This window comes from Plectropomus leopardus, chromosome 13, assembly GCF_026936395.1.
Source record: "Plectropomus leopardus strain MGB_pleo_1.0 chromosome 13, ASM2693639v1, whole genome shotgun sequence".
Taxonomy (NCBI): domain Eukaryota; kingdom Metazoa; phylum Chordata; class Actinopteri; order Perciformes; family Serranidae; genus Plectropomus; species Plectropomus leopardus.
Window position 1 is genome coordinate 18,692,197 of NC_142188.1, and position 18,115 is coordinate 18,710,311.

The 18,115-nt window shown below is 41.0% G+C and overlaps 1 protein-coding gene across 4 annotated transcripts in view; it reads left to right on the top strand.

Moving 5' to 3' along the window:
• wdfy4 (WDFY family member 4) overlaps window positions 1–18,115 on the top strand; it is a 59,063-nt gene that overhangs the window by 5,324 nt on the left and 35,624 nt on the right. For all 4 annotated transcript variants that reach the window (XM_088086952.1, XM_088086954.1, XM_088086953.1 and 1 more), the window contains exons 2-18: window positions 3,689–3,946; window positions 5,704–5,815; window positions 6,508–6,635; window positions 7,064–7,192; window positions 7,347–7,536; window positions 8,836–9,025; window positions 10,349–10,509; window positions 11,672–11,904; window positions 11,998–12,137; window positions 13,397–13,527; window positions 13,848–13,949; window positions 14,065–14,255; window positions 15,186–15,916; window positions 16,712–16,805; window positions 17,222–17,436; window positions 17,546–17,652; window positions 17,804–18,032. In XM_088086952.1, coding sequence (XP_087943078.1) covers window positions 3,689–3,946; window positions 5,704–5,815; window positions 6,508–6,635; window positions 7,064–7,192; window positions 7,347–7,536; window positions 8,836–9,025; window positions 10,349–10,509; window positions 11,672–11,904; window positions 11,998–12,137; window positions 13,397–13,527; window positions 13,848–13,949; window positions 14,065–14,255; window positions 15,186–15,916; window positions 16,712–16,805; window positions 17,222–17,436; window positions 17,546–17,652; window positions 17,804–18,032 — 3,341 coding nt within the window. The remainder of the gene's footprint in view (window positions 1–3,688; window positions 3,947–5,703; window positions 5,816–6,507; window positions 6,636–7,063; window positions 7,193–7,346; window positions 7,537–8,835; window positions 9,026–10,348; window positions 10,510–11,671; window positions 11,905–11,997; window positions 12,138–13,396; window positions 13,528–13,847; window positions 13,950–14,064; window positions 14,256–15,185; window positions 15,917–16,711; window positions 16,806–17,221; window positions 17,437–17,545; window positions 17,653–17,803; window positions 18,033–18,115) is intronic.

Below are 18,115 nucleotides of genomic sequence, written 5' to 3' on the forward strand. Positions count from 1 at the left end.
AGAAGAAGGAGATCTCTGTGCAACATGCAATGCAGTCCCTGTCCAGCTTCAGGTTTAACAACATAAACAAAGCTATCTCCAGTTCGTTTGATAACAACATGGATTCTCTTTTTCCATTTGTCTGCGAATTTGTGTTTCCCTCTGATGTTCATGTTTCTCACCAAGACCCGATCTCCCTCAAAGAGCTCTGCTGCCCAGACTTTCTTGTCAAGCCTAGCTTTGTTCTTCTCGCCCATCTTCTGGAACTTTTGGCAGCTAGTGATTAGCTCTCTTGCAGGCGTTGACAAAGCTTTTGACACTCTCTGTGTGCGTCTTGCGTTTTCCCATATCAGGGTGGATCCCCAGGAGTAGGTCGATTGTAAGTCTGGGATGCACTCAAACATTAGTTCGTAAGGTGAATAGCCTGTAGTGTCATTTCTCGTGCAATTATATGTGTGAACCAGGGGTTTGAAAAAGTCTCTCCAGTGGTATTTGTCTCTTTTGCTCCTGGGGGCCCAGTGTATCCACGAGTGTCCGCTGAAATTGTACAACCGTGTTTCCCCGGGGATGGTACTGAGTGGTACGTACTTTTTCAGCTCCTATCAGTGCACAGAGTTCTCTGATGGTCATTGGCTCAACGTCTCTGCCCTGGTCACTAAGCAGGTGACTTGGGAACCCATATTGGAAAATGAAGTCTTTCCACAGGGCTTTCGCAACTTTTCTTGCTTTTTGGTCCTTGGTTTGGACCGCCACAGCAAATTTTGTAAAGTAGTCAGTGAAAACTTGTATGTTCCTTGTATCTCTGTTGTCTGGCTGAAGGGATAGATTAACCATACAAACAAGTTCAAGTAGGTAAGTAGTGGAAATGTTCTCCAAAGGGCCAGCTTTTTGAAGAACAGCTTTTCTCCTGAAACAGCGCTTGCATTTTCTGCACTTTTCCTTAATGGCACTGGCCTTTTTTGGCCAGTAGAATCGAGCATTGTCAAGGTGTAATGCATGCTTGAAACCAAGGTGGTCAACGTCATCGTGGACACCATTCAGTGCCCCTTCTCTGTACTGCTCAGGTAAGACTAACTGGTATACAGCATTTTCTTAGTCAGCCCACATCCTGTACAGTACACCATTCCTGAGCTAGAGATCTTTCCATTCCTTGAGAAGGAATCTGACATCTGGAAGCACAAGGTTTGTCTCTGTAACTGGGCTTTGCAGCCCCTTCCAACAGGATAATGATGTCTGAGATATATCTCTCTGAGCCTTGCACCAGTCAGAGTTTGTCATGGATAGTAACGTGTTTCCACCAAAAACATCTCACTCTCTTTTTGAGTCTGGGCTAGCTTTTTGCCTTGTTTTTCAGCTATCTTATTTTCAAGCTTAGAGATTTCATCTGGTTTTGTCTTTGGCATTTGGAAAGGCTTACTTTCATTAATCATGTTCTGTGACTTTTGGCTCAACTTTTCCACTTGTTTAGTCAACTCATTTGCCATCTTTTCAAGCTTTGATGCAGTGTCTTGCTTTGCACTGGGTGATGGGACAGGCTCACAATCATGGGAGGGTATTTCAAAAAAGCAATGGGCATGTGCAGTAGCTTTCATAGTGCCTTGATGTTTTTTCATCCTGTCTAGTTTCACTGAATGCCAATCTTTCTCAGACCTCAAAATGTGGAGTAGATCAGGAAATTATGGTGGGTTGCTTTTCTTGAGCTCCAACTGCAGGCATATGATGATGCTTTGATCCTATCAGCCCCTACAGAACAGTCTGAGTAGCTGGTCGTTGGAATTTTCGGCTGAAGCTCCCCCTCTAGAAACGGCCCATGTGAGGAGACTGTGTAGCCTGTTCAAGTATGCTGAGGGTTTCTCGCCATTGTTTTGGTTGGAGCTGAGAAATGCTGCAAATAATTCCTCTACAATGTCAAAAGCAGACTCAAGCTGAGTGATTTAAGTGTTTGGTGGTGAGGAGATTCCGAGGAGTTTCACTACATCAGCAGCTGGACTCTAAGCTTTCAAGGATTTTTCTCACGTTGTGAACATCATTCAAGGAAGTATCACCAAAAAGAAGGTCAACTTTGGTGCGCCAGATTTCATAATCTTACCTCACCTTTGGGCCGTGGCATCTGACCAAAGAAGGTGTCCAACCTCATTTGTGTGGATGATATAGTGGTTGACTTATTCCGGATGAATGATTGCTTCGCTTCTTGATTTGGTCTCCTTTAGTCAAGGTCCTACCACCTTTCACGACAAAACGAGGTGTCCACAAGCAGCGATGACAGTCTAGATGGTAGATCATACAGCCCCATGATGTCGCTGATCATAGATCGAATTGTGCCTAAAAAAAAAAACAACAGTAAGGATTATTAGGAGGGAAACGCCCATCGGAGTTCCTTCTGAAGTTCTGTGTCCACGACTGCACTGTGGTTTGCAGCTCTCTATCTCTTTCTCTCTGACGACAAGCCACCTCCACTTTTTTTATACTTCTGCAAAATTGCAATTTTCAGCCACGCTAACCTGTCCGTGTTGCATCTGATTCATTAGCTCAAGGGAAAACTAAAGACAAACTTGTCTGCGCGCAAGAGCCTTGCAGTCCCTCCTGTGAGGCGTTCAGGGAACATCCTTTAACTGTAACATCACTAAAACCTGGGATATACTATGAGACATTCAAGGAACTCCTGTAAATTATAGTGTCTGCAAATAACCAGGGTTACAACTTCATAAAAAAATTTGATGGGAACTTGGTCTATATTGATTTTTTGATTAAACTGCTAAAGGAATTAAGAAAAGTTCTGTGTTGGAGTTTGTTATATTCCAAATTCTAAATACTGACAGAAAGATTGTGTATTGGTTCCAAATATCAGTTATCGGTCTCATTAAGTACTTATAATTGGTATCGGCCCTGGAAAACCAATATTGGTTGACCCCTAGTGTGAGAGCGCTTTGTGTGGTAGAATAACTAGAAAAGCACTGTACAAGTGCAAGTCTGTTACCAAGTACACACTGGAATGTAAAAACAAAATGTCTTTATTTGCCCTCTTTTACCTATTTGCACCTTAGATTGTGAAATAAATTTTACTTGTAAGTAACAGGACTGGTTATGTACTTTCCAAGTGCTGCACAATTACTGTTGACCCAATATTTGCTGTAGGCCAGCTGTTGCCCTTCTGTGTGGAGTTTTCATGTTCTCCCACAGTCCACATGTAGGTTAGGTTAATTTGTGACTCTAAATTGCCCGTAGGTGTGAATCTGAGTGTGAATTGTTGTCTGTTTCTATGTGTCAGCCCTGTGATTGTACTCTGCCTCTTGCCCAATGTCAGCTAGGACAGGCTTCAGTACCCCCCCGCAACCCTGTACCAGGTTAAGTGGCTACAATGAATGAATGAATAAATTTGAAGCTTTAATTATGTGCTTCCAATTGCTGAAAATTGGGCATGAATTACACCATTTGGATCCCTCACAAAGGTTTTATAACCAGTTAATAAAATGGCACATGACTGCCTGTGGTCTGCTCTTTTATCTGATGATTTCTCAATGCAGACAGTGTGCTTTGTGGGCGAGAGGAGGAGTCATGACAGTTTGTTTGGGACAAATTTAATTGAGGAAGTGAGGCAATCTAAGGAAATGTGATTAAACAATATTTTGGATATAAACTTAGCGTGTCTAAAAATAGGTGGAACAGTGTGAGGATGTCTCACTGTTGGCTCTCGTTTTTTGCCCTCCAGGACCAGCTTGCTAAAGGGGAAAGGATCAATAAGGAAACCGGAGAGCTGAGTGCTTCAGGGGAGTTATCTGTCTCTGTGAAGTTGAAGGTGGAGAAAGTGGAGGGCTCCTGTAGGAACCCCCAACTCCCACATGTGCTCAGAGAACAACTACAGGAGCTGGGAGTTCATACATACTCGAGCCCTGAACACAGAACTGATCATGTTCCTTCAGAGCAGAGAGAGGAGCATCTAGTCAAAGTCCTGCCTCTCTTCATACAGGTATGTTCTACTGGGACAAGAATATATGCCTATAGTATTTATCTTTTGTTGTTCGTCCATTCATCATTTCCAGAGTTATATATCCCTGCTCATTTGCTAGCGAAAATCTGATGAGGCATCGTGTTTTCAATGGCTCTAGGGCTGGTGCTCTAACCTTGGGTTGTACTTGCACACAAAGAGTGTAGAAATGCAGCACCCCTCACTCTCCTCTCTCACAGTCTCTATCAAACTCATAACAATCTTCAATCAAGTAGTAAAACTATGCAATGCTGATCAAGCAAAAACCAAAATTTAGTTACTGTTTTGCCTATCTCTTGCCTAAAATGTCTTAAGAAACAAATTTTAGAGCATTGTTTAACTGTAATATGAGTGTTCATGAACAGAAAGCAGGTGCTGTCCTACTTCCTATATTGTGAAAAATAGAGGCTAAAAACACGAGATTAAATGTTAAAAATACGAGATATAAACCAAGCTTCTGTTACTGCACTTCCTATTTCTTGCCTAAAATGTTTTCAGAAACATATTTAGCTTACTGATGATAAGAAGAAAGTGTTACCAGTCTGCTGCTATATTGTTTTTGAAACCAACTGGTCACGACCAGCAGAAGCATTTATTGATCCGTTACGACGCAGTGCATTCTGGTAGTTGTAGGCTTTCTAACAAAGACTCAACGCAAATGCTGCAACCCCTTTTCTCTTTTTTCTCCAGTCATGTAGCACTAATTTCAAGTTTTTTAGTCTTTCTACTGCATAGACAGCATAGATTTGCAGAAAGGCCATCCCATCAGCAGGAAAATACTTTTTTAAAGGATAATGGCAGGATAATTTAAAGTGAAGCCACAGTTTAAATTAATACTCAACCTTTAAATGGATAACATAGGTTGCTGTGGTTTCTAAACTGCTCTTGACCAACTGAGTGAATCACCATGAGAGACAGTCAGATGTTTGGCCCTCAGCTGCATCATTGGCCCTTGAACAAACGTGTATGTGGCTTCACAGTAAAACTATACAGTTTACTGAACTGTCACATGGAATACAAAAGCCCCTTCAGTTCCCCCCTTGATTTATCGGTAGAAAATACTCTCCGTGCCTGAACTGCATTACAGCTATGAAGAAACCACTTTTTTGTCTCGTGCACACAAATTCCTTCACTGATCTGTGTGTGTATAACACCATTGATCGGGCTCACAGCTGCAGACGTAATCATTCTTTGGTTTGTGTGTGGTTCTCTGTGTGTGTGTGTGTGTGTGTGTGTGTGTGTGTGTGTGTGTGTGTGTGTGTGTGTGTGTATGTATAAGCCTCATGACCAGAGATTTGAGCAGAACGTAGGGCCTCACTTAAGAACAGCAAACTCAGTGAAATGCAATATCCTCTCATGGAACTGGAAAGAGCATACGATATGCACTGGCTTCTATTATTTAAAGTGGAGTGCATTACCCAAAGCAGTAAATATTCAACTAAAATATGGTTACTTTGTTTCACTGCATCTCATAATCCAACATGTGTTGTAGAGCAAGTATGTAGTACAATAGTGCATATAGTTCATGGCAACAAATAAGCACATCATTTTGTACAAAAAAGAAAAGATTTGAAACCTTTTTAAAGTTAATATTATTGACACATGTTGACACCATTTTCAGTCAAAAATGGCACTTGTATTACACCATTATATGTTTAATTTTGTCATTATATCACTACAAGCTTTAGTTTTTTTTTTGTGTTTTGGTTTTGCTGATGGACTCTCCTTTCTGATCCCAGGTCTGTGAGGATGGAGGCAGACTTGAAGGTTTGGACATGAAGGGGCTTGCAGCTCTCACAGCTGATACTGTCATCCATAATATCCACAAAAAACTGACAGAAAAGCCTGCAGGTACTGACTAACTGCTCGTATCATTGCAAAAACAAGACAGTTTTTTCTCCAGGTAGAGGGACTTTCGACATCCTTTACCCAGTTCTGCATTTTCATTGTGCCGTTGCTCTTTCCCACTACTTCTTTAAAATGTCACCCATGTCATGTTTTTGGAAATGGAATAACAAAGCACACGCCATCTGTTCAAAAAATGTGGAAACACACAATATATAGTTCCTTTCTTGAGTTTTGATTGCCCTCTGTGGAGTCTGTGTTTTTGTTTTTTTCTGGAAGTAAGAAGAAGAAAACTTTATATTTTTAGGGAACTAGATGCTTCTGATTTTTGATGCAACTCTAGTATGGGTTTAAGATTAGTAAGTGAGTTTTCTCTCTTATTTTTGGGCTCAGTTAGTCTTTATAGGAGCACAAATTAAAATGATTTTTTCAGGAACACTTGCATGGCACATAAAATTGCACTTGCCAAAAAAAGGAACATAATGCAGAATAGAAATGAAACTTTCACAGACGTACCCACCCAATTTATTTTTAGAAATGCATGCTTTCTGTTAGATGACTGCAGACTTGACTGAAATGTGGATTTAGATTTTACTCATTTCTGTGTCAGTAGATGGTGAATAGTAGCAGCTGTTATATGTAAACAATGTTGCTTTGACTTGTTCTTGACCTTCAGAGATTTTTTTTTGCTCTTTCAGAGGTGGCTCGTGGTGAGGTGGTGCAGTTCTTCCAGAGGCAGGATACTAAGGAGACAAACTGTGAGGAGAAAGACAATCAAGGATGGCTGCTGCTGAAGTCTCTGCTGCTGCTGACAGCTGACAGCTCAGTGTGTGAATATTAAGTTATAAAGTGAAGTTTATTTTATAAATAAGGTTTCTAAAATTGGTTGATCAATGCTGTCACATTGACAACCTTTATACATTTGATGGGAATCCCTCATTCAAAGGAAATTAACCTAGTGAAGTCCTTGACTGCCACTGGACATTGGAAAATATAACATTATATTCACCATATTGATATTGCAAAAATCTTCACAATGCATCAAACTCCCCAAAATTCCAAAATTTTGACAACATGAGTTCTTAAAATTATAATTATGAACACATTTTGAAAATAAAAAAATACCTCAATTATATCCGTGGAATTTCTCTCTCTTTAAAATTGAATCATTAAGGGCAAAATTAATTATAAAAAAATTGTTAAAAAATTCCTTGTGTTATTAATGGGAACCTCAATGTGTGTGTGTTTCTGTAGGATATACTGTCCTGTATAAACCCAGGGCTCCCTGCTGCTTTGGTGAAATGTATGTACCTGCTAGTGTGCCTTCCAGCTAAAAAGGAGACCTTGGCAATAGAAGAAACCTTTCAAGAGCCATTAACGCAGGTCAGTTCATGCAACAGCCTCTTTTTCTAATTCTGTTTACACATTTTCTCCTCGTCATCCTGCAGGCTCTATTTGTCTGTCCTTTGTGCTGCTTCTTCTCTTTTTCATTGTATTTTGGTCTCCTTCTAAACTCTTTTCCTATGCTCTTTTCCAGGTTCTCCTTCAGCTCTGCAGACAGCCAGTCAATGTGGAGAGACTGGTGGAAACTCAAGAACTGCAGTGTCTCATCATTGGCCTCACGTCACTATGGGATCAGACCAGTGCCACATGGAGACATCAGGCATCTCGCGTCCTAAAGACGGTCTCTGCTGTAGCAACAAGCAACACTGTCCCATGCTTGCAAGGTGAGGTAACCCCAAAACACTGGGTAAAGTATCATTTCCTCTTTATCTCACGTAATCTAATTGTTCTGTTTCCTAGCTATAACAGACTATATTCCCTCCGTTTCAATGAACACACAAAGTATTAAATAGACCAGACAACAAGCTGCACAGAAAGTGAATAATCAGATTTTATCATGAAGTTTTTGTGCGTTCTTATTTGAGTAATTGGTTTACCATGCAGAAAAACATGACAACACATCCCAGCAGAGAGACGTGCTGTAAATATGTTCACATGATGCCTCCATCAGCAGAGATAATTCACTTAAATGTTCCAGTGCACACAAGTTTGCTTTGATTCGTTCTGGACACCATGAAGATATCAGTATTTCCAGCATGATTTTTTATGCCTCTGTGTCCCATTCTTGTAAATGCAAAATCTCACAGATGCCTTGAGGGAATTTCTTCAACTTTAGCTGGTTATATCTAAAAGACACGTTACATACAATGGGTCAAATGCCAACTTCACTGTTACATCATAATGTTCTCCAAAAACACTTTTCTGGGCATTATTTAACACCTTAAATCGGGAACAGAAGGGAAGATATTTGGTCAGATGTTGAATTGATGACATAAGTCTTTGGTGTCCACCATGAAACTCTGTTTATTGTATAGACCTTTTTGTGCTTTTGGGTAGAAGATGGTTGTGAAGCATCCACATTTTAGAATTTGTAGCTTTTTTGCAGCAAACTTAAAACTTTGTGTCCTGTTCCTGTGGTAGCCCACTACGAGCTTATCAGTTTTGCTGATATTGAGCTTCAGGTTTTTGAAGCTCTTATTCAGTTCTCTGTCCTCCTCTGAAAAAAAAATAGTCTGAAGACAGTTTCTTTCTGGGAAGTATTCACATGAATTACACATGTCAATATAGTGATTATTACCATTTCACCAAAAAATACACTTTATACCAATATATTAAATTCCTTCAAAGTCTCCCTATAAGTCTGGACAGACATGGATATAAACTGCAACTGCAACAGCTAATTGGTGGCATCAAAAAGTGAGGCAGTGTTCTAGTTTAGATCTTTGCTAATATAATCCTCAATCTATATCAGTTTATCAAACCTGCATGAAGAAAGGCTGAAAGTGAAGGATTTTAATGTAACATACACTGAAAAACAGTCTTAAGAGAAGTGTAATAGAAGAATCACTTGTTTGTGGGGATACATGAAACTTTGAGTGTGTGGACACTTTTGTTTTGACGTACTGTGTGTCTCTGAGCAGTTACCGCTTCACTAACCACGAACTCTGTCTGTCCTTTATTAGAAAAGAACTGTGTGCGTATCTGCATCCAGAACCTGCTGCACATCAGCGCTGATGTCTCAGGACAGCTGCTAGCTGAGGTGGCCGTAGCTGTGTTCAGCTTCATTCGAGACACTTATCCTCTCAACCAGGCCCTCTTCGTGGAGTTTGACACCAACAATGGCTACAAGGCATTTGAGAACATCCTGAAACGGTGAGATAAAAATGACATGAACAGAAGAAGAATTAAATGTCCAGTGTGTAGGATTTAGAGGAATATATTGGCAGTGTGGAAGAAAATAAATATTTCAGGTCCAATTCTGTTGCTGATTTAAAAGAGCTTTATCCCCTGTGCAAACAGACAGAAGTTCATTCTCTCTGAATGTTGACATTCAGACCAAGTTTTTATACTATTACATCAAGGCTAGCCCAGAACAATGGGTTGTGGGCTGGGCGAGTGACGACAAAAGTAAATAGAGCTCAGGAAACCAGGGAAAGGCTAACTACCAGTAAAATCTGATTAAATCTGCCCTAATCTCCTCAACACCTCAAAGACCGTCTTCCTGGATGAGAAGTTCCAGATTTACACAAAGGGATCTGTTAATCACTGTTAAACAGGTTGTTTCAGCAAAAAGCAGATTTCATACAGAAAAGCAGGAACTTAAACATTAAACAAGAATGACAATAATACACTATAAAAGCAAAATTTTTAGATGTTACATTTTCCTCTGCAGCAGAAATGTAATATGATACAATAAATATGTATTTTTAGTGTTTATTCACCTGAAAATAAGAATCATTGTGTCCTTGTTACCTGACAATGAGCTGTTTATATCTACATAGGGAGCGGGTCCTTGTCTTCGGAGATTGCAATATTGCAATATTGTTTCTCCAGAGGCCCAGAACAGACAAACCAAACACTGGCTTTAGATAGGGCAATTTACGTGTTTTCCACTTTTCAGTTTATGCATTTAGTTCCACTGAAGTTGGCAGCTTTGCTGCTACTGATTTTTTAAAAGTTAAACTGCTTTATTCAGTGTTTTACTGGTTTAAATAACAAGGTCCATTTGTTTTGGAGAAGATGGGACCTCTGTGGATAATATGGTCTCTGTGAAAATCTCCTGAATGATGAAAACTGAAGGAATTCTAACCGTAAGAAGTTTTAGCTGGTTGCATTTTGCAGTCCTCACTGCTAGATGCCACTAAATTCCCCTTAAACCCCCCAGATCTAACTAAATCTTACACACTGGACCTTAAAATGAATCAAAGAGTGTGCTTGGAGATGGCATACTTGAAATGAAAAAGCATTAAAAGCATTTGATTTTAATCTTTATGGTATTTTACGGTCAAGAGAAAATAACCATTCTGTGAAATTATGCAGAATTTTTTGGTGTAAATGCACGGCCTCTTCAAAGGGAGCAATTGTTCATATAAATGTAATATGTTTGCTCTGAGAGTCAGCACAGAGAAATCTATATTTCTCTCTGTTATTCGTTTAACTTTAGTTTTTTCTCTCTCATCGTTATACCATCATAAGGTGTGAGGAAGGTGTTTCGGTGGATCAGTTCCAGCCTGTGGAAGAGTTACTGGCTCTCATTGCGTCCTTCACTTTGCTTGGAAAAACTGAGCTGAAAGTGGCTGTTTGTGTCACCAATCCCCAACCTCCAGCCTTTAAGTTTGACCCACCGCTCACTAAAGGTAGGTCAAGTCCTGACTGATCACCCCTCCCTAATTATCTCTAACAGTTGATTGCACCATGAGGATACTCTGAAACATCCCCTCCAAATTCATACTCCAAACCATCTAATTATCTCCACATGCATGGCTCAGCAAAGATGAGTTCAGGGAGGGGAACGGGCTCCCCAAATGACCACGCAGTTCATCCCCTCTTTGCACTTTTGCCCTCATATAACCCACTCAAAGCGTTCCACTCCCTTTCCCTGATTTCCCACACACCCCGAATCCCCATTCCCCCACTGCCGCCCCGCTGCAGTGCACAACACCCCTCAGGTTAACAGGAAGCTGAGGTGATTATGTCTGGGATGATGAAGTGGATGCTTCCCCTCTAACTCTGTTAGGATGCTCCACATCCATTCACCACTGGCCTACAGCAACCAGCCATCTATCATAGATGCACACACACCTCCATCCAACACTCATAAATAGAGTGTCCTCAATAAACACACACACACACAGCCAATTATACACACAGACACACACACCCAGCACCCATCCATCACATCAAGGAGTAGATCTCTTTCCAGCAGAGGGACCAGGGACTGTTTTCTGCTGATCTTATTTGGTTCTGATGCAATTTTGATTAAGTGTGAAAATGAATCCTATTACTAACCAGGTATATATTTATTCAAAACAAACACCAGTGTGTTTTGGCTTCCAAATCTAAGACCTCCTTGAAATATTTTGACAATGTAGCAAACAAACTTTATCAAGGCGAATTATGCTACTTCTCTGTTGCCTTCATGCATGTTGTGTTGTTTGTTTTCAATCTATCTATGTATGCGTAACTCAATTGGCTTATGGGATTCAGCATGTGCTCTTGTGTTAAAGGTTGTTATAATTTATTGGTTTTCCTTTTTCTATGAAATTTACAATCTGACCTTGCCTGAGCAAAATCTGATAAACTGAGCTTTACATTTTAAACATCTTTTGGCTAAATTGACCTCAGGCTGATATTGTTTTTCAGTCTGTACGTCATAGTTTTAACACAAATAAAAAATTGTCTCCCAAATCAAAAAGTGAATTAAATAAACATGACTGCATTCTTGTTGATATAACTAAAGGGCTGAAACTTCCTTTGACGAGTTCAGTGATTCCTCTTCTTACGCACCTTTGTCTCCAGGATCAGCAGTAAAAAACCTGCCCGCCTTCCACCTGCTGCAGGCCTCCTTGCTGCGTTCCCAGGATTCTCAGCTGTGCTGCCAGCTTCTTCGAACCCTGCAGACAATATGGGAGAGGGACCCAGCCAATTTCTTCCTCTTGGAGTGGAGTGTCCAGTCGATGGCCCAGCTGGCTGCCTGTGTGTGGCGTAAACCAGCACCTGTCCAAAAACTGTTCTTCTCACTGCTGGAGATGGTATGGACTTCTACTGTTGCCAGCAGATTCCCTGTGCAGACTTTTTCTTTGATATGTCATGCATTCAAGGTCTGATTAAATGCTTTCTTACAGGTGATATTTAAGTTGAACTACATCCCCCATGAGACCCTGCGGGCACTGCTGGGTGTGCTGAAGCAAAACTGGGCTGGGACAGTGGCTGGAGGAGTGGCAGGGACAGAGTTTGGAGTGGTGGCTCTCAAGTGTTTTCACAGGTGAGCAGCTGCTAGTTGGTACACATGTTTTGTTAAAGAAACTCCTGCTTAAAATGATGTATCCAGAATTTATCTGATGCTTGTCGGAATTTGCTCTCTTCTCAGTTCACAAGCAGATTCATAAAGATACAGTTTAAAGTCACCACCCCAGACACATTTGAAGTATATAAAATACTCTGTTATGATTAATATTTGTTGAACATGGTTTTCCCACATAAAAAGTGGGAAAAAAACAGAAAAAGGTGCTTGAGTCAGATCTAGTCTTTTTCCTTCATTGAGAAATTTTGGATCTTGCCTCCATCCCACCCACGAGCACTTCAGGGCTAGGTTTCCCTTTTGCTTACCTCTTTCTCCAGTGTTTGCACAGCCCTACTAGCGCTTGGTTGACCTGTAAAAGAGCAGGGCACATCAAGATGGCTAGCTTAAGTGTTAAAGGAAACATGAGATATTCAACCAAACATGTTTAAGCCTCAGTCAGAGCTAGACTGAGATGAGGAGTCTGTTGTGTGCTAAAATCAGCAACTAACAGACATATTGATAGATTAATAACTTTATGATAATCATGTGGTAAGTGTAGTTAGCATATTGTATTTTCTAGTTTTTGTAGCTTGTAAGCAGTGGCTGACCCCTTGTCAGTGTTTGTGAAGCATGCATTATATCTGCGACAGTGAGGAACTCCAGAATACATTTTACATATTTTCTGCCAAAGCTTTCACTATGCTAATGCAGTGCCTAATCGTGTTCTGCTCTTGAGTCAGGTTTCAGGTGTCAAAATCTGTTCACCCGTCAATATGTGTTTCCCGTATAAGACAGTAAATGGCTTTTGAATTTATAAAGAACTTGTGACGTACCTAACCCATTTCAGGGATGAAACTCAGATTTAGGGAAGTGCACCAACATGAGCCCCTTCAATAGAGGAATGTGAAAACACCTCTCCAGTGACAAACTTTGCACAGAAATGAGCCAGTATAGTCAAGCTCAGACATTTTAGGGAACATGAACAGAAGAAACACCCAGTTTTGAGTGGAGGGGAACTGTAAAGAAAAAATGGCCAAAAATATAACCTCTTCCAATTGGTCCTGCTAGAGCTTGGTTAGTCTTATCTTTAAAACACATTGCACAGAACAGGTATGAAAGATAAAGATTCAGTTTTTTTAATGAATCACCAACACCACAGGTGATAACTACTGGGAAAAAAGGTGCATTGTTTGTACATCCAAAAAGTTGGTTGAATAAGATCGATCTCTCCTGCTCTGTAGGTTGACAGTGCACAGTGGCATGCTATCTGAGGTGCTGAGTGACTGGGGCCTGCTGGAGCTGCTGCTCAACGAGCTTCGTCGGAGAGCTAAAATCCTCAGGAAGGCTGGAGTTGTCTCTTCCCCACAAATGAGTATGAATTAACATATTTGCTTCTCTCTGATGTAATCATGCTTGTACCACTATTCTACTTTGAGTCCAAAACAAATTTCCCTGAGGAAGAATAAAGTTAACCTTGCCTTACCTAGATGGACAGAGAGTGATAGCTTGTCATAACAGCAAAATCGAGATTGAGCAACACACCAAGTCATAATTCTGTGCTTTTACTTTCAAAATGAGTTGTTTGAATAAAACTGATGTGAATCTTAGTTCTTTCGGCCTGTAACTACAGATCAGCAGACAAATGCAAATCTTGCCTTTACTCTGTAATTTGCAAGTTGTTGTGCTCTTTAGATCCCCAGCAGCTGCCAAGTGTGGAAGACAGTGAGAGACTGCTCACTACCTGCATGCTTCAAGTCGTGTCAACTCTCACTCTGCGTTCAATAAAAAACACAGGTATACACATTCACGTCTTTTCATGTCCAAATTTAGTGTTAAATTCCTCACTCTTTCACCAGCTGCAGCAAGAAACTGCTGTTGCATACCTCATTGTTGCATGTGTGTGTTCCAGTTTCAGTGCGAGACCTTGGTATGGTTCCCTACATAAAGATCTTTTTGGATGAGGATCAGTATCGAGGTCCCACTCTGAGCATTTTGGAGCAGCTTGCTGAAATTAATCCTGAGGAGTTTATGAGTACAGCCATAGGAGCCCTCTGCTCCTCTACGCAGCAGGAACTCGGTTTGAAGAGGGACCTTTTGCAGGTACTTCCACAGACAACAGGGCACACATACAGTACATACACACACACACACACATCCAGAAGCACTCAGCTATGCAGTGATATCAGCTGAACTGCACACGTAGTCTCCACTCTCCATCAAATCATAACAAATTGTAATGCACTTAAAACATAATAAGCTAGTGAATTTATTTTCTTAGCATGTGGGACCCTGATTATATTATAGACAAATGCAGATTGATTTGCTAAAACAGGTTTAGCTGTTAACTCTGGACCAATTCGATAAGGCCAGCAGCCTTGTGCTGTGGCACTCTGAAGATTACCACCTCTATCAGATCAGTGAATGGGACAGAGATCTGATTAAGCCTAACTAAGTTACACACTCACTGTATGTGTCCGTTTTTATAGATGGCAGCGAGAAGAGCACTTACTTGCAGATATTGTGTGTGTTCAATGTGCACGCTTGTGCTTGTTTGTGAATGCATGCATGCAAGCTTGTGTGTGTGTGTGTGTGTGTGTGTTAGAGCATGCGTTCTTTGTACTAACATGGTTAAAGCAAGTGGCAATCAGATTGGGTACGACCTGGGTTGGCAAGTGTTAAAAGCCATTGTGATTACTCCAGTTTCAGTTAATCACATTTCCCCCTGCGTTCTGCCTCACACATTACCTACCTGATGGATTAGGTCTCTAAATTGAATAAAGCTAATGTGATTTTGTTCACCTCCAAAAACTAGTTACCAGAAATGATTTATGATATATCTGTACATTTCATCTATTTTTCACGACATTGTTTTAATTGACTAGGGAGATGCTTTTAAAAGCTGGGACTTTGAGTAAAGCTTGGTGTCTATCAAAAAACACTCGCAAAAAAAATCTGCTTTGTCATCTGTCAGTAGGCTTGGGTGTCCTCATGCTCACCGTCTAAATCTGACTCCTCATGTCTTTATTTTAGTCGGTGCTGAGGGTGCTGGAAAGCCCCAACAGCTGGGACGCTTTCAGGAGAGCAGGAGGCTTCGCTGGACTTCTCTCTCTGGTCATTGACATGGAGGGAGCCTTGTCTGCCCCTCCTCAGGGACAAGTGTGGAAGTCCCTGGGGCACAAACCGCTATTGGACCTCCTCCTTCTCACTCTTCACATTCTTGCCTTGGCGGTGCATCTTCACACAGTAAACGCACACCATTTTGAGACTGGTGGCTTTTATGAAAGGCTGGCAGAGGCCCTACTCCAGCTGGGCTGTTTCCACACAGACGGCCCAGAGACAGAGCAGTTTGATGGAGAGGACGGCTCTTTTCTCAAGACTGCAGAGGAGGATCAGTCTTCTGGAAAGAGCTTCCACCAGTTTGTAGAGCTAGCAGAGGCTCCTGAAGCTCCCTCCTCTCCCTCCACCAAACTGCAACCCAAACTGCCTGTCACTCTTCAGACATGCATAAGGCTGCTCTCCTACCTCGACCAGTTTGCCACAGGGACCTACTCTCCTCAGGAGTTGAACATGGGACTAGAGCCAGAGGAAGGGTGTGACGGAGATAAAGACAAACTAAATGGACCAGCAGGGCATGGAGGGATGTATTCAGGGTCCCCCCCAGTCCACTTAGGATCAGGCCCGCAGTCTCTGGAGGACACACAGGGAAGATCCAGAAACAAGGCACCCAGTATTTCCACAGTCTGCTCAGAGACTCAGTACAGGTGGATATTTCAAACCATTTGGAGATGGCGGAAGCAATATTCCTATAAGATCTGCTGCATTTTATATTTTTTTTCCCACAATCTCTGTATTGATATTTTCCCATCAGAACAGATAGACAACACAATAACATTTGGTCAATACAATAGTGATAAAGCAAAGATACAAGTGTCAAGTAAGATAGAACAAATACAAAACCAAGACAGGACAAATACTATAAACCACAGAACAGTACCCAAAACCAAGACTGAGGACATTAAATTAATAAATAAGAACAAGCTGACCTCTAACTCACCTGGTATGGGCCCAAATCTTAACAACAAAACAAAACATGAAAATGTAAAAAATATGCATAATATCTATATAAACACAAAGTCGTAGTCAGTGGTCGGTCTGTTGCCTGTCACATCCCAATTTTATTATTTCTAAAATAACTGGCCTTAGCTAACATAGCTATGATAGCTAAAATTAGAAATACCTGATTGATTAGCACTTGCTTATCGGCCCATATTAACCAAAAACAAAATACTACAATTGATAGTAACAGTACTTCCAATTTATTATGATTATGATTACATTTGATATTGATTTCTGTATATTTTTATCAATATATTTGGAGACATTTTAAGCATATTTCTAATAGGGTGACAGAGATTGTAAAGGCTGCCTCTAGTGAAAAGAGACAAACTGTGGGTGGAGTTTCTGCATTCATATCCAAGTTGCAGTGACTGATTGGGGGACTGTAAGTGATCTCTTGAGTATTAACATGTTTTCTTTGTTTTTTGCTTGACTTACAGTAGGTTCACCTGCGATCATATTATTCTCCATCCAGGAGCAATCCGGGTTATTATGACTCTCCTTTCATCAGTGTTTACTCCTGAGGACCCACAGGTATCTTTCAGTCCATAATGTTGCATGTTTGTATACACGCACAAGTATACTATGCAGGATTTTCCTAAAAGAATCAATGTGTAGACTCACAGAAAAATCCCTCTCAGTCATCACTCATGGCCCACTAGAAGTGTGTGTCAATGTATTTATTAGCAGAGACTTTGTCTGCATTTTATTTTCTTTTTATTTTCTGTGTTCGGGGTGTTTATGAGTGTGTACACTCACAGTGCTCAGGTGAGGTCGGGGCTTTATAAAAAGGTAGTGACCAGGTGCTAGATTTTAAGCAGCAGGTGTCCAAAAAACACAGCTCTGAAAAAATGTGTGTTTAGAAACAGTAAACGACAATCCTGCAATGTATACCTTTAAATACACGATAGGGCCCCAGTATGAGACATGTTTCTTTCCCTTTTTCCCAGCTCTCTATGGAGGTCCAGTTCTCACTGGCGCATCACATCCAGGCCATGGTTAAATCTGAGAGAAACCGCCAGATAGTGTGCGAGGGGGGGCTGGTCTCCACCCTGCTGGCGCACTGTCAGAGCATGTTGCTGGCTCCAAACCACCCGTTACATCTACCAGTTACTCGTATCTTGGAGAAGCTCTCCTCACAGGCCATCACACATTCAGACTTTAGGTAAAACTCGGTCTTTGAGGTTCAGACACATGTATTCATTGATTTTTAGATTTTTCTACTTTTTAAATGTTGATATGTGTCTAACGCGTGTTTATGTTTTCCTCCTCAGAAAGTTCCTGTGTTTAGGGGACCCGCTCATGTGCATCGCAGACAAAACAGCCAGAAAATCACAACCAGAATGTCACCCACCAATCAAAACTCCGGTTGTTTCAAATGGTACAGACTTGTGTTGTAATAATAACTTTCTTTTTGGTGTTTTATGCCTGCTCTTTACTTATGCATGTTAGATTCAGTCCTTTTGAGATTTCTTTTGTTTTTCAGACATGAAGTAGGTCACATTCAGTTTTCCTTGTGTTGTCTGAACCAGGTCACAGTACAGATACAGATGACTCGTCTGGATCTTCAGTTAAGACACTAAAGCGGGGCTTCAGTTTGTTGCAGTCTTCAACTTGCAGTGAATCCCCGGTTGGTTCGACAATCCCTGTCCACCAGATCATCAGTCTGGTGTCCATGACGTCACCGCGCACCTTCAGGCCACACAAAGTCTCCTCTTCACCTGCCTTTGTAGAGTTTGACATGAGTGAAAGTGGATACGGGTGAGCCCTTATTTACTGGGTTTTTGTGTAGTCTGCAGAATCAAATTGGCAAGATGGAGCTTGATGTTATACTTTTTATAAAA